Source organism: Glycine max, chromosome 9, assembly GCF_000004515.6.
Source record: "Glycine max cultivar Williams 82 chromosome 9, Glycine_max_v4.0, whole genome shotgun sequence".
Taxonomy (NCBI): domain Eukaryota; kingdom Viridiplantae; phylum Streptophyta; class Magnoliopsida; order Fabales; family Fabaceae; genus Glycine; species Glycine max.
In genome coordinates, this window is record NC_038245.2 from 29,474,857 (window position 1) to 29,486,741 (window position 11,885).

General features: G+C 31.7%; 1 protein-coding gene across 1 annotated transcript; it reads right to left on the reverse strand.

Annotated features, from left to right (window-relative positions):
* Positions 1–3,116: 3,116 nt before the first annotated feature.
* Positions 3,117–9,359, reverse strand: LOC100787317 (uncharacterized lipoprotein syc1174_c). The gene is made up of 9 exons (XM_003533061.5): positions 9,033–9,359; positions 8,828–8,956; positions 7,065–7,181; positions 6,759–6,887; positions 5,707–5,883; positions 5,299–5,439; positions 4,072–4,257; positions 3,827–3,898; positions 3,117–3,492 (listed from the first exon to the last, which is right to left on the reverse strand). Exons 1-9 carry the CDS (start codon positions 9,150–9,152, stop codon positions 3,331–3,333), a joined length of 1,233 nt encoding a protein of 410 aa, XP_003533109.1. The 5' UTR covers positions 9,153–9,359; the 3' UTR covers positions 3,117–3,330.
* Positions 9,360–11,885: the final 2,526 nt, after the last annotated feature.

Here is an 11,885-nt window from a genome sequence, read left to right on the forward strand (position 1 = left end):
TGGTTAGGGTTATCAAGAAGGTTGTTGAGTTGTAGTGTTCAACTTATAGGTTTTCTCTTGTAGGGTTCAAGGGAATAAGGATTGTGATAGAGATTTGCTTGTGCATAGTGTTTGTAAAGTGATGTATTTATAGTGATTTTTCTAAGGGTTCAAGGGAATAAGGGTTGTGATAGAGATTTGTTTGTGCATAGTGTTTGTAAAGTGATTTCTTTATAATGATTGTTCTAAGGGTTCTTAGAGAAAACTGGATGTAGGTTCTCTTGTGAACTGAACCAGTATAGATCCTTGTCTTGATTTTCTCTATCTCTTATCTTTTTATTGAATTGAATTGGTATTTGTGATTGTAATTGAATATGTCATTAAAACTCTGTTTTTGAACAAGAAGTGATTGTTTTTCTTTAGCAAGATTATCCTTCTAATAAAAGATTTTGAGGAAAACCTTAATTGTTCAAGAGAGTATTTGGATTTGAATTGATTCCATCAAAAAAATTCAAAAAGTTGAGGAATCTATTCAACTCCCCCCTTCTAGATTCCTGGTCCAACTATCAGACAGGTGCCCTGAACTACTTCCATTGCTAGGTATAACTCGGGGGGGGGGGGGGGGGGGGGGGAAGTAGAAGAGTTTCTCTTTGGATAAAGACCGCATTAGTCCTTGGAAGGTTATGTTGACATTATTTTTTTATCTCAAGAATAGGTGATATCAATTATCAAATAATAAAGTGGCATCAAAATTAGTCTATCATTTCTCATTACTGAAAGATTAAATTAATGTAAACTTCCATGTAAAAAAAATAATGCAAACTTCCTATAGTTTATAACATAAATCGATACTTATTTTATTTTCATTGAATAATCAAATCAATGTCTTTTTTCTTTAAAAAAAAATATTACTTCATTTTCCTATGACTAAATTAATGTCACTTAAAGTTTGTCAACCTTATTTTCCTAGGCTTGGGCAAAGAATCACAACTAGAGGTGTACTATTTTACCTCAAAATGAGCCGATCTAATAGGAGAAGATTAGTTGAACATCAAATAAAAAACTCCCGATATCTCTAGTTAAACCAAAAAAAGTTAATTATCAACCTTATTTTTTTGGTAACAAAATTATAGTAACAATGAGTCATCTATCTTAGTATTTCCAATGATAGTTTAAACTTATCATTACATTCCAGAAAATAAATAATCTATAAAATATGTTTTAGCATTACATTCGAGAAAATATCTATCTACATTTCTCATATTTTAGAATTTTTTATTTTATTTTCTAGAATGTAATGCTAAAATATGTTTTAACATTACATTCTAGAAAAGAAAAAAAAACATCCTAAAATATGAGAAAAGTATATATAGGTATGTTTTGCAATAAAAAGTTCAAAACCAATGAGCAAAAACCACCAAAGCTTTTCATTCTTGTCGATTTTTAAGGTAATTTAGAAACAATAGTTTAGAATTCAAGTAGTTTCATAATGCATAATGCTTGCAATTTGCAAAAGAATGTTGTAACATTGATCCATGCATTCTATATTTACTAAGATTCTTTATTTTCCTGTGAAATTTGACTGGCAGGGCTTTGATGTTAAATTAAATATATATGGTGTTTTTATGATATAATGTGTATTTTTTTAAAAAAATGGTCATGTTATATATGTGTGTGCGCGCGCGCGCACGTGCGTGCCACTTTTCATCTATTATATTTTATTGCTTTTATATTTTGATATATCAAGTTTTAAAAGTTTATTATAGTATTTTTTTTTTTGCATTTTTTCATCAATAAGATTATAGTTCTGTTAACTTTAAATTTTGAAATAATTATTTTAAGAGAGATAGTAGTGATACTCTCTTTTTAAGTCACTTTCTGACACTCTTTTCCCAATACTCTATTAGTTAAAATTTATCAGAAAATATTATTTTTTGATAGTTTTTGTTTCTCATTTAATGAAAATATCTTTATTTTAATGCAAAAATATATTGAAAAACAACACCAAACCTAGGAAACCCTAAGGACATCTCCAATGCAAATTTCTTAAGTGGATTTCTTAGCACATCTAAAGTTACTTTTTATGGTCCTCACATGTCATTTCTAAAAAATAAAAAATTTCTTTTAGGTCTCAGGACCAGTCCTACGGCACAGATCTTTCATGATCCCTGGCCACAAGCACCAAACCAGAGCCTATATGTGTTTTAATGGATGCATCAAAATTGTTTTTAATGCAATCCACCCCGGGGCACCTCCATGTGGATGGGTCTTGAGCTTTCCTTTCCTCACATTGATTAACAGGACCAAGCTTTTAGTTCCAGGTCTTTGATAGACCCTGCTGGAAATTCATTGCTGGTTTATTGTGGATTAAATTATTCCACTGTTTCTGCTCCTCATTATTGAGTAATTAATGCCACTACCATATCTAGACTTATATTCACTGATTCATGGAATGTGATTCTGAAACCTGGGAGGCTTGGGATCCACTAAACAGTTTAGAGACCCAAATAAAGATCTGAAACCAGATTGTACTAAGTGTTAAACCTGTATGAAACCAATTTAGTAGTATATATCACAAACCTGACCCACCGTGTTAGAGGATAGTAAAAAAGTTAAAACATTTAGTTCATTCCTGAAAATATATAGGTTTAAAGGTAGTTCTTTCTTTGATTTAGGTTTAACAAATAAAGCCTAAACAGTTTAAAGACTCACACAAAGGTATGAAGCCAGATTGTATTGAGTGATATACCTGCCATGAAACCAATTAGGTAGAATACTCATGCACCGATGCACGTGTGTTTATGTATGATTTTGGTTTTGGTCCTATATTCTAAAAGCTTGATTTGTAGTTTCTACACTTATTGTGTGTGTGATTTTGATTAATTTGGTCCTGTTTCAAAAGTTTCATTTATAGTTTTTCTATGTATGTATGTGTGTGCCTACATGATTGTGCGTTTCGGTCTGTAAAATCAGCAATAGCCAATATGTCACCACATGTATTCTTCAAGAGACAAGCATCAAGATATGAGGAGCAAAATAATTTAAACAAAATGAAACTATATGATGAAATCCTAAAAGAAATAAAGTTATGGCACTAAAAACTAAACTTTTAAAGTATAGGGACCAAAACCATAGTATAGGAAAATTATAAGGACCAAAAATATATTAGAATCAAATACATGTCTGGCTATAAGCCTAGAAGACAATCCAAATACACTATTCCCTCCAATGGTTAAATATCTTCACTGGGAATGTTAGCCCTATCACATTGTGAATGCTAAGTCCTCTGACTCAAACAAAATTGTTTCCCATAAGGGATACCTGTAGTCTAGACTCTAGACCAAATGTTAATCATGAAACAACTCTTTCTCTTGGAATGGAGTGACCATTGATGGGCATAAAAGAACTGCACCCAATGTTGAGAATTTTATCTCGTCTAAGTGAAAATGGATCTATCCCTGCCTTGTGAGCTGCAATCACTCCAATAGCCTCCCAATAATTTGATACATGCAGCTGCCAAATAGGTAATTTTATCAACCAAAATGTTCTCATTTCAATTGCAATAGAAAATATGGACTGTTTAGAAGGAGCCTACACATTTATTTAAATTTTGTCTTGTAAGCATCAACAATACAAAACTTGCTCTTGAATAGCCTAAAAGGACATCATGTTTAACTTAGTTTTCTAACTATCTATTTATCTGTCAGTTTAGTGACATAATTGTAAATATAATAACTAGAATTTTTGCCAATTGATTTCTCCAGAATTTTGATTCAAATAGATAAAGATCCTGTGTTTTCTTATCATCTTCTAAAATGACAAATGTACAAAATGAAAAATCACGTACCACTTCAAGACCAAATTTATCTGCAGTGTCATCAAGAACAGTTTGATTTTCTTCCACAGTAATTATAAGTGGCTGCAAGAAAATCTTATACTGTCATTTATAATGAAACATCGGTGTCATAAAAATTTATGGTTAGACAGTTTGTTTTGCTGCGGATCAAAGCTAAAATACCCTACGGCAATAATTGTTTGCTGATCAAACCAAAAATAAAAATAAGGAAAAAACTAGTATGTTTGCATTTATACCTTTTTGTTTTTATTTCTAGCAAAAGCAAGAGATGCATCCCCTCCACAAGCATCTTTGGGAAGGATTACAGAATCCACATCACTTGCCAATATGCAACCTTTTTCCAAGCATTTGGAGTCCATGACCAAGTATTGTGGAGCATTACTCAGGCCAGCAAGCACACATGGTAGGAAGGTATACCCAATCTATTTGACAGGAGCAAGTTATCCACAAGTACTCTTATTACCCAATAAAATGCAGAGAATGAGAAACATCCAATTTATAATGAGAACAGAATCTTCTTAATAATTTAGACATTTAGTACAAGAAATGTCAAAAAGCATCTTCTAGAAATGTTACACTTCCATGCATTTAATGGACAAATCAACCTCTGAAAATAAATGACATCGAAAAAAGTTCAGTAAAAATGGGCAGGGGAAGAATGAGGAACAGTTTAGTGCAAACATTTTAAACTTCAAAGTGACTTTACTCTAAATGGTTTTTCTAACTAAAAATTGGTTGTTTATCAGGTCCACTTTAAACCAATATCTATTTGTAAAAGGTATGAAAGAATCAACATGAATCATTGAAACAGGAGGAAAAAATATTCAACGTAAAATGCTAGCACAAACCACTTGTGAGGTCTACCAATACAGTACACAGTGGATCAGTAAGATGTGTTAAAGATACAGACTTCTGAATCTTAGTTGCCATCTCATCAACACAGTGCAGGCATAGATGAAGAACAAAATTGTTAAAACAGTTAATGCTCAACTAAGAACCTAATCCACTTGAAATTTTACATACCGATTTGATTTGGCATAAATTATCAACTCCATAATTACCAAATCTACACTACACATCAAATCTTGAGTTTAAAATATACACTAAAATATATGATTTCAGATTCTTTTAACTAATGAAAAAATGGATCAAAATACTAGCTTCAGAAAATTTAGCATATCTATAGCACATTTAACATGTGGCATACGTGCTAAGTCACCAAAAGAATCAAAATGTCATACTCTTAGTTAAAAAATTGTAAGTCTAGGGTTACTAAGCATGGATAAGAGAAAAAGACAGTTCAAACTTCAAAGTAATATAAAAAATATATATATAATTGATAGATGTAATTGTTTTGGCACAATACTTTAAAACATAACATTTTTGTTCAAAAAGTGGTAGCTACCCCATTCTAATATAATTGAATCAATTGTCAAATGATTTGTTATTTAGAGTTTACCAACCTCCTCAGCTGCTGATTTTGGACTAAGAGATAGGCTCATGGGAAGTGGAGACATTGCAGGAGCATGTGCACAAGGAATTTGGAACTCCTTCACCACTAGATGACTTATAACTGCCTCAACTCCCGCCAATAAGTCTATTCCCTGAATAAGGTAAAAAGTAGGAAGCAGATGTCAGTAACCAACTACAAGACTCGTTCCTGAACTGCTGACCACACAAAGGTATGAATGAGGAAAGTTCAAAAATTATGGAACAAAAGTTAGTTAGCTTTGTTGGATTTGATGCACAAATATCAAAGATATGATGAGTAACCAAGAAAGAGAAAGAACAATGTCATCCATGATTTCTTTTAATATAATAGAACTTGCACAATTAATCAAAATATATTCTTCTAGATTTTGTTGTCATACCATTCCCTGCCGATAGTCATCTACATCATCAGTGTCATCATCTGGGAAACGTCCAACAACAGCAATGGCATTCACTTTTGACCTGCTGAGTAAAGTATGCACAGCTCTAAGTAAAGAATCAGGGTGCTTAATCCTCCCAGTTGATTGGCCCGTTTCTGGATCAACCCACTTCTCTACCTATAAGATTTGACGCAAGTCAAACTCTGGTATTACATTGGATGGTAAGCTCATTCTGGCTTTGGCTAGGCATTTTAAATTGCTTCTGATCATGAAAATAGATGCCTGAAATTATAGGGTAGACATGCATAGAGCTTCCTATATCCAGCTTCAAGAAATAACCAAGTCTGAGAGGCAACAATAAATTACATATACTTTTTAAGTCATTCTGAAATGAGAAAAAAGTTAATCCAATTTTAATTAGACAATTTTTTTTAGAGAAAATGAAAGAAAACACACAACAATAAGATAACCTGGCATGATTTCATCCAGTTAAAACTCTCTCATTTGTTTCTTTCTAGTGCACAACATAGCATATCTTGTTAAGTATCTATAACCACAAATCCTATTTACTTCAATTTGTATATGGTTTATTCTACTAACAAGTAAGAATTCATGCAAAATTTTCCCCCTGTTGGATGAAAAATAAGCAATTATAACAATGACAAATTTGATTAAATTAAAATAAAACAAAAAACAAGCAAAATAGTAAACTTTTTTATGGGGCATCACAAGCTTTATATAACTTCATGATGCTCCCCTGAAGTGAGATCAACAGCACTCACATCTCAAGCTGTAAATCTTCCTTTCGAACTTTTGCTGAAGGACCAAATTATATGTCACTCAGTCAGTCCAAACTGTGAGACTTGATAAGCAAAGGTATGTCTAGTGAAACTAAAATTGGCAGAAAATATATGATGGTTTACATTCCATTACAACAACAGCCTTATCTCACTAGGTGAGATTAACTACATGGATCATACAACGCCATTTGGCTTGGTTAATGGATGGTTTACAGTTTATAATGCTTGTTAAAATAAGATGATGCTAGATACCTTCAGCGGGATGTCTGTGACAATGTATTCCACAACAGGCAATCCAAGGGAAGCCCTTGCAGCATCAGCTACTTGTAACTGTCGAATCCGGAGCTCATCCTCTATTCCTGCATCAAGAACTAAGCCCACCTGTTTTACACGATAAAACTTGGTACATAATTTGAAGTGGAAAGAAATAGCATGACTAAGAAAGCAACATATAAGTTGCAATATGCACTGCATGGCATAAACTTGTAATTAATGCAGCACATTCAGAAATCAGAATATATATATATATACACACACACATATATATATTAGTCATACCCTGTTTTGGTGAACAGGCTGTAATGCCCATAACCCTTCTGCAAAACGGTCAAGAGCATAACCTTCCACATATAATGCATTAGGCATTGGCCAGTATAGCATTGCTGCATTAAGCACCTACAAAATGGAATGCTTATATCTTCAACATTATCATTCAAGACAACCATAGTGGTGAAATTCAGTAGCATGTGAAAATGATTTAAAATGAGATAAAATCTAATTTATTGATACACGAATGTTCAAACTTCAAACAGCAATGTCGTTCTGCTGTGTAAAAACAAACAAGCAGTCTATCATCATTCTACGTGAATAGACACTATGGAGGTGGATACCCTCAGATTGCATATTAAAAATAATGTAGGTCACACATTCAAGAACAAACGAACAATCCTAAAACACAATTAAACTATACAAATAAAAATAGACAAGCAGGTCTAAGATTCCAAGAACTAAGCACTTAGCATAAAATCTCTAGGAATTGCAGAATCAAGTCATCAGTCACAGAAAATGTTTTTGTATAATTAAAGTGAGACAGAATTTTGTTGTCCGTTTTGATTTTGCATAGTACTTTTGAAATAATTGTATAGGAAAAAATGAAAAAAAAAGGTTAAAGATAATTTTATTGATATAATGAGAATGTGTTCACATTGTAAGAAAAAATTGCAGTGTCATTTATTCATAAGTTTATTGACTTCTATAATAACTACTATTTTAAAATCATGCTTCAGATGATCTTTGATTTGTTGATTATATCCTGTAAACTCTAATATTATACTTAGTTTGTCCCTAATTATAAGATTCTTTTCAAAAATTTGTTTATCCTCTTTATAAGACATTTTTCTAATTTTTAGATGCATTAATTATTTTTTTCTCTACATACCCTTATTTAATTATTTTTTCTCCAAATATTAATAAGAAACAGTTAAATGGATAGAGAAATAACAAAAGAGTAATTTTGAAATGATAGTACAAATAATTAACATATTTAATTTGATTAATTAAACTAATTATTTTTCTTAAAAAATATGAATTAATTGAAAGGGTCTTATAATTAGGGACGGAGGAAATAGTAATCAAATATGTTGTCAATTATTCCTTTAAAAAAATGTTGTCAATTATTTGAGGTTGAAGTAATTGAAATATATGAATAAATTCAGCAACAATTTAACCTACGATGCCTTTCCTCACCTTTATAGAAAGGAAAAAAAAACTAGCCATGAGTACTGGTTACAAAATTTAGAAATAATTAATACAATACAATTTATTTTTTTATATCTTTTGTTCTTAACTTTTAACAAGTAAAGAGAGACAGACACTCACTCAGCTATTTTGTGAAAAAAAAAAAAAACAAACAGCGGAATATTTTACGTCAACAAGTCCTCATTTTTGAAGACATAGGCTTTTTTTTTTTTAAGCAAAGAAGATAGAAGCTATCTTATCTTAGGTAAAAATAATTGAAAAAACTAGAAGCTAAAGCTAAATGTGTAAAATGACATAAAATAAAATGATGATTTATTTAGAAAAGATAACTAAAAAAATTGATAAATATATTAAAGATTAAAAAGAAAAAAAAAACTAGCGTTTTAGAAAATTTACTCCTAAAATGCATTTAAAAAAAGCTACACAAAATTTATTTACCAAATAATTAAACAAATTTTGAAGATAGTGTCTTGCATATGGTAACCATGAAAAAAGAAATGCAAACAAAGGGATAATACTTAGAGAAGTGGTAAATAAGAGAGAGAAAATGGGTAATTAATTACGTTAGGGTGAGAGATAAGGCAATCAACGACGGAGGAGAGTGCGCGAGCCACAGGCAAAGCGTCACCGGCATATCCTCCAATAGCGGCGCCAATCCCCGTCGGCACTATCATCACGCTCGTGTACTCTCTCTGAAACAATAACATAACACACTTTTATTTATTTGAAGCAAGAAAAGAAGAAAAGAAAAAAAAGAGAGAGAAAAACCTTAAAAGGGTGGGAAGAGAGGGTGCATGAAAGGGTTGGTTTGGAGTTGGAGACGGTGCGTCGGGTGAAGGACGTCACAGACACATTGGGCGTTGGAAGGGTGGTCAAAGTGAATGCCATAATTTCTTGTTCATTCAGTCAGCACAGACTCACAAATTGTTGTTAATTACTAGTTTGTTGTGTAAGTAGGTGATGATTCAAACAAAGGAGGAAACAAATAGCACTGCCATTAAGAAAACTCTTGTCTAATTAGTGAGAGGCATAGTATTTCTGTCTTGGCTAATGAAGAGTTTATCCTGATTTTTTTTTTATTTTTTATTTTTGGCTTAACTGGAGGCTAAAAAGGTTAGGTGGGTTTGTTCAAATTTAAAAAAGAAAAAAAAATTAGAGTAAGTGTTTTTATATGTGTTTTTTTTTTAAGAAATAAATAGGACTTATTTTTTAAAATAAGTAGAAAATTGATTTTTTTAAATAAGAAATAGATTAAATAAACACATTAAAAAAATAAAAAATTATTTATTTTATTAAAATAAGTACTTATTTAAAAAAGTAAGTTCTGATAAACTGGTTCAATTATGTTGGGTTGCTTATATAAGTTGGGCGGTAAAAAGGGTGGTATAAGAATAATTTTCATTTTAGAAGGAAAAAAAGGATAGTAATTTTTTGTTTTAAGGTTAAAACTTGGCACTTAGAACAGAAGGAGAAAGACTAAAAAGAGTGTGGGCTGGTTTTTGGGGCCGTAACACTTACAGACTAGTATAATGATGCAATCTTATCCCGCAAGGACATTGGATAGAAGACTTCAAGTAGATTGGGTCAGAGATGCAATAGAAGGTCCTACGATTCTCATGAGCCTTAGAGTAGATTTCGGGCCCATGAGCTAAGTATGAACCCACTTATCTTTGTACATATTAGATTAAGGTTTCACTATTTTTGGGCCTTGTATTTAGGGCTCCATAATGTAGGTAGGGTACCCTTCAAATGTAAGATTTTCCAGCCCTTGTATTTTAGGGCACCTAGATTAGTTTTTGTATTAAGGGTAGTTTTGTAATTTCACATGCATTGAATGAATATTTGATGTGTGTGTTGGTAAATAAATTCAATTGAATTGGGAGAATTTCAATCCAATTAAATTTTAGAGGGGGAGGGTGAGCATTTGCTTGCTACACCCCATTGCCACATCATATAGTCACACTTTGTGCATGTCCTTCATGCTTTACATGTCTCATGACACCAAAGCATACTTAGTGGAAAATCTTAGACTTAATCTTGGATTAGTGGGCTGAACCATAGCTAAAATTCACTAATCATAATTAGTGAAATTTTGGCTCCACAAATTCAATTTCAAATTCAAGTAAAATTTGAATAGAAATTCAAATTTTTCTCCAATTTTGTGTAACACTTAGGTTATAAATAAAGGTCATGTGTGTGCATTTTTTTGACTTTGATCATTTGAGTATTAAACTTCAAAGTTCAGACCTCTTTTGAGACACAAAATTTTGTGCTCCTTCTTTCCCTCTCCCTCCATTCATCTTCTCTTACCTGCGAGTTCTTATCCATGGTTTCCTATAGTGGTTTTCGCTGCCATTAAAATTCAAGAAGCAAAGGACTCCATTGATGAAGAAGATCCAAGGCCTATAAGCTCTAATGGAGCTACATCATGTGGTATCAAGAGCATCTTCATCTAGGTGATGTTCTTTTGCTTTCTCTAGCTTTTTGTTCGGTCAATTCACTTTAATTCCTTGTTATTTTTCTTATTCTCCATGTATATCCTCCATTGTCTTGTGGTTTGGTGTTGTTTTGAGTAGATTCAAAAAAATAAGCCGATTAAATCTTAGATCTACACTTGTTTTTGTATTTCTATGGTTCAAATTTTATAGATCTACTCTTGAATCATGTTTTTGTGTTGATTTTAGGTTCTATCATTTTTCAGTCATAATATTCTTATGTTGAACATTTAGATCTAAATTTTCTTCCAAAATATTGATTAGAAAAAAAAACACAAAAATCTAAGTGTAAATCACTAAATCCATGTTGTCTTAGAGTCATGTTTAGTCATAATAATTGTCACAATATGTTCTAAGTTTGTGTTGAATTTTTATTTTGTTGATTGAATTCCAGATACATTTGTTCATGTATCCTTGTCATTCTTAGCCTATCTTTTGAATTTTGAGTCTAATTCATGCATGTTATTTAGTTCATAATATGTTCTAAATCAATTCCTAGAAGTAGTCTTGTTCAACTTTCTTTTTGTTTTCTAAGTTTCCTACATGATGCCCATAATGAAGTTGAGTTGTGGTGCTGAGTTGTGGCTGGATTTGTGAATAAAAATAAGTCTTAAGCTCTCTTGATTTGTGTTATTCAAGATAATTGAGCATAAGCAAAAACAAATTGTAACTACCAAGCCTTAAGCAATATAAACACTACTCTTGATTTCTAGGTTGAAATCGCTGGTGCTGGCAGCTTGAACATACAAACTTGTATAAATTACTGGGAATCGGTCACTTTGAATTTTCAGCTGAAATTTTTACTGAATTTTCTAGACATCTGAACCAAAATTATAAAAAAAACAACCAAGCGATTTGGATCTTAGGAAAAAATAATAAAAATCACACAAGTTGGCAGAAACATCAGTGTCCAGGAAAAAAAAAGTGAAAGGGAAGTGTGCTTGTTGTTTTGGCTCAAAATTTGTTCTATAATTGGTGCCTATTTTATACAAATCTTAGTTCTGAAATTTCAATTGAAAATTAGTGTGAAAACAAGTTCCAAAATTAGAGGTTTCTTGAGTCTTTTTTTTAGTTTTTTTTTACTCTACTTAACAGTCATTCAAAGTTTCTCTTTGAGTTCTAGCTT

What these genes read in the sequence shown, in the direction of transcription:
- LOC100787317 (XM_003533061.5), bottom strand. Translation starts at nt 9,152, where the DNA reads ATGGCATTCACTTTGACCACCCTTCCAACGCCCAATGTGTCTGTGACG. An exon ending in TCTCTTCCCACCCTTTTAAG is followed by an intron (nt 8,957 to 9,032) that starts GTTTTTCTCTCT and finishes TTATTGTTTCAG; the next exon opens with AGAGAGTACACGAGCGTGAT. An exon ending in CAAAATCAGCAGCTGAGGAG is followed by an intron (nt 4,258 to 5,298) that starts GTTGGTAAACTC and finishes CCTGTCAAATAG; the next exon opens with ATTGGGTATACCTTCCTACC.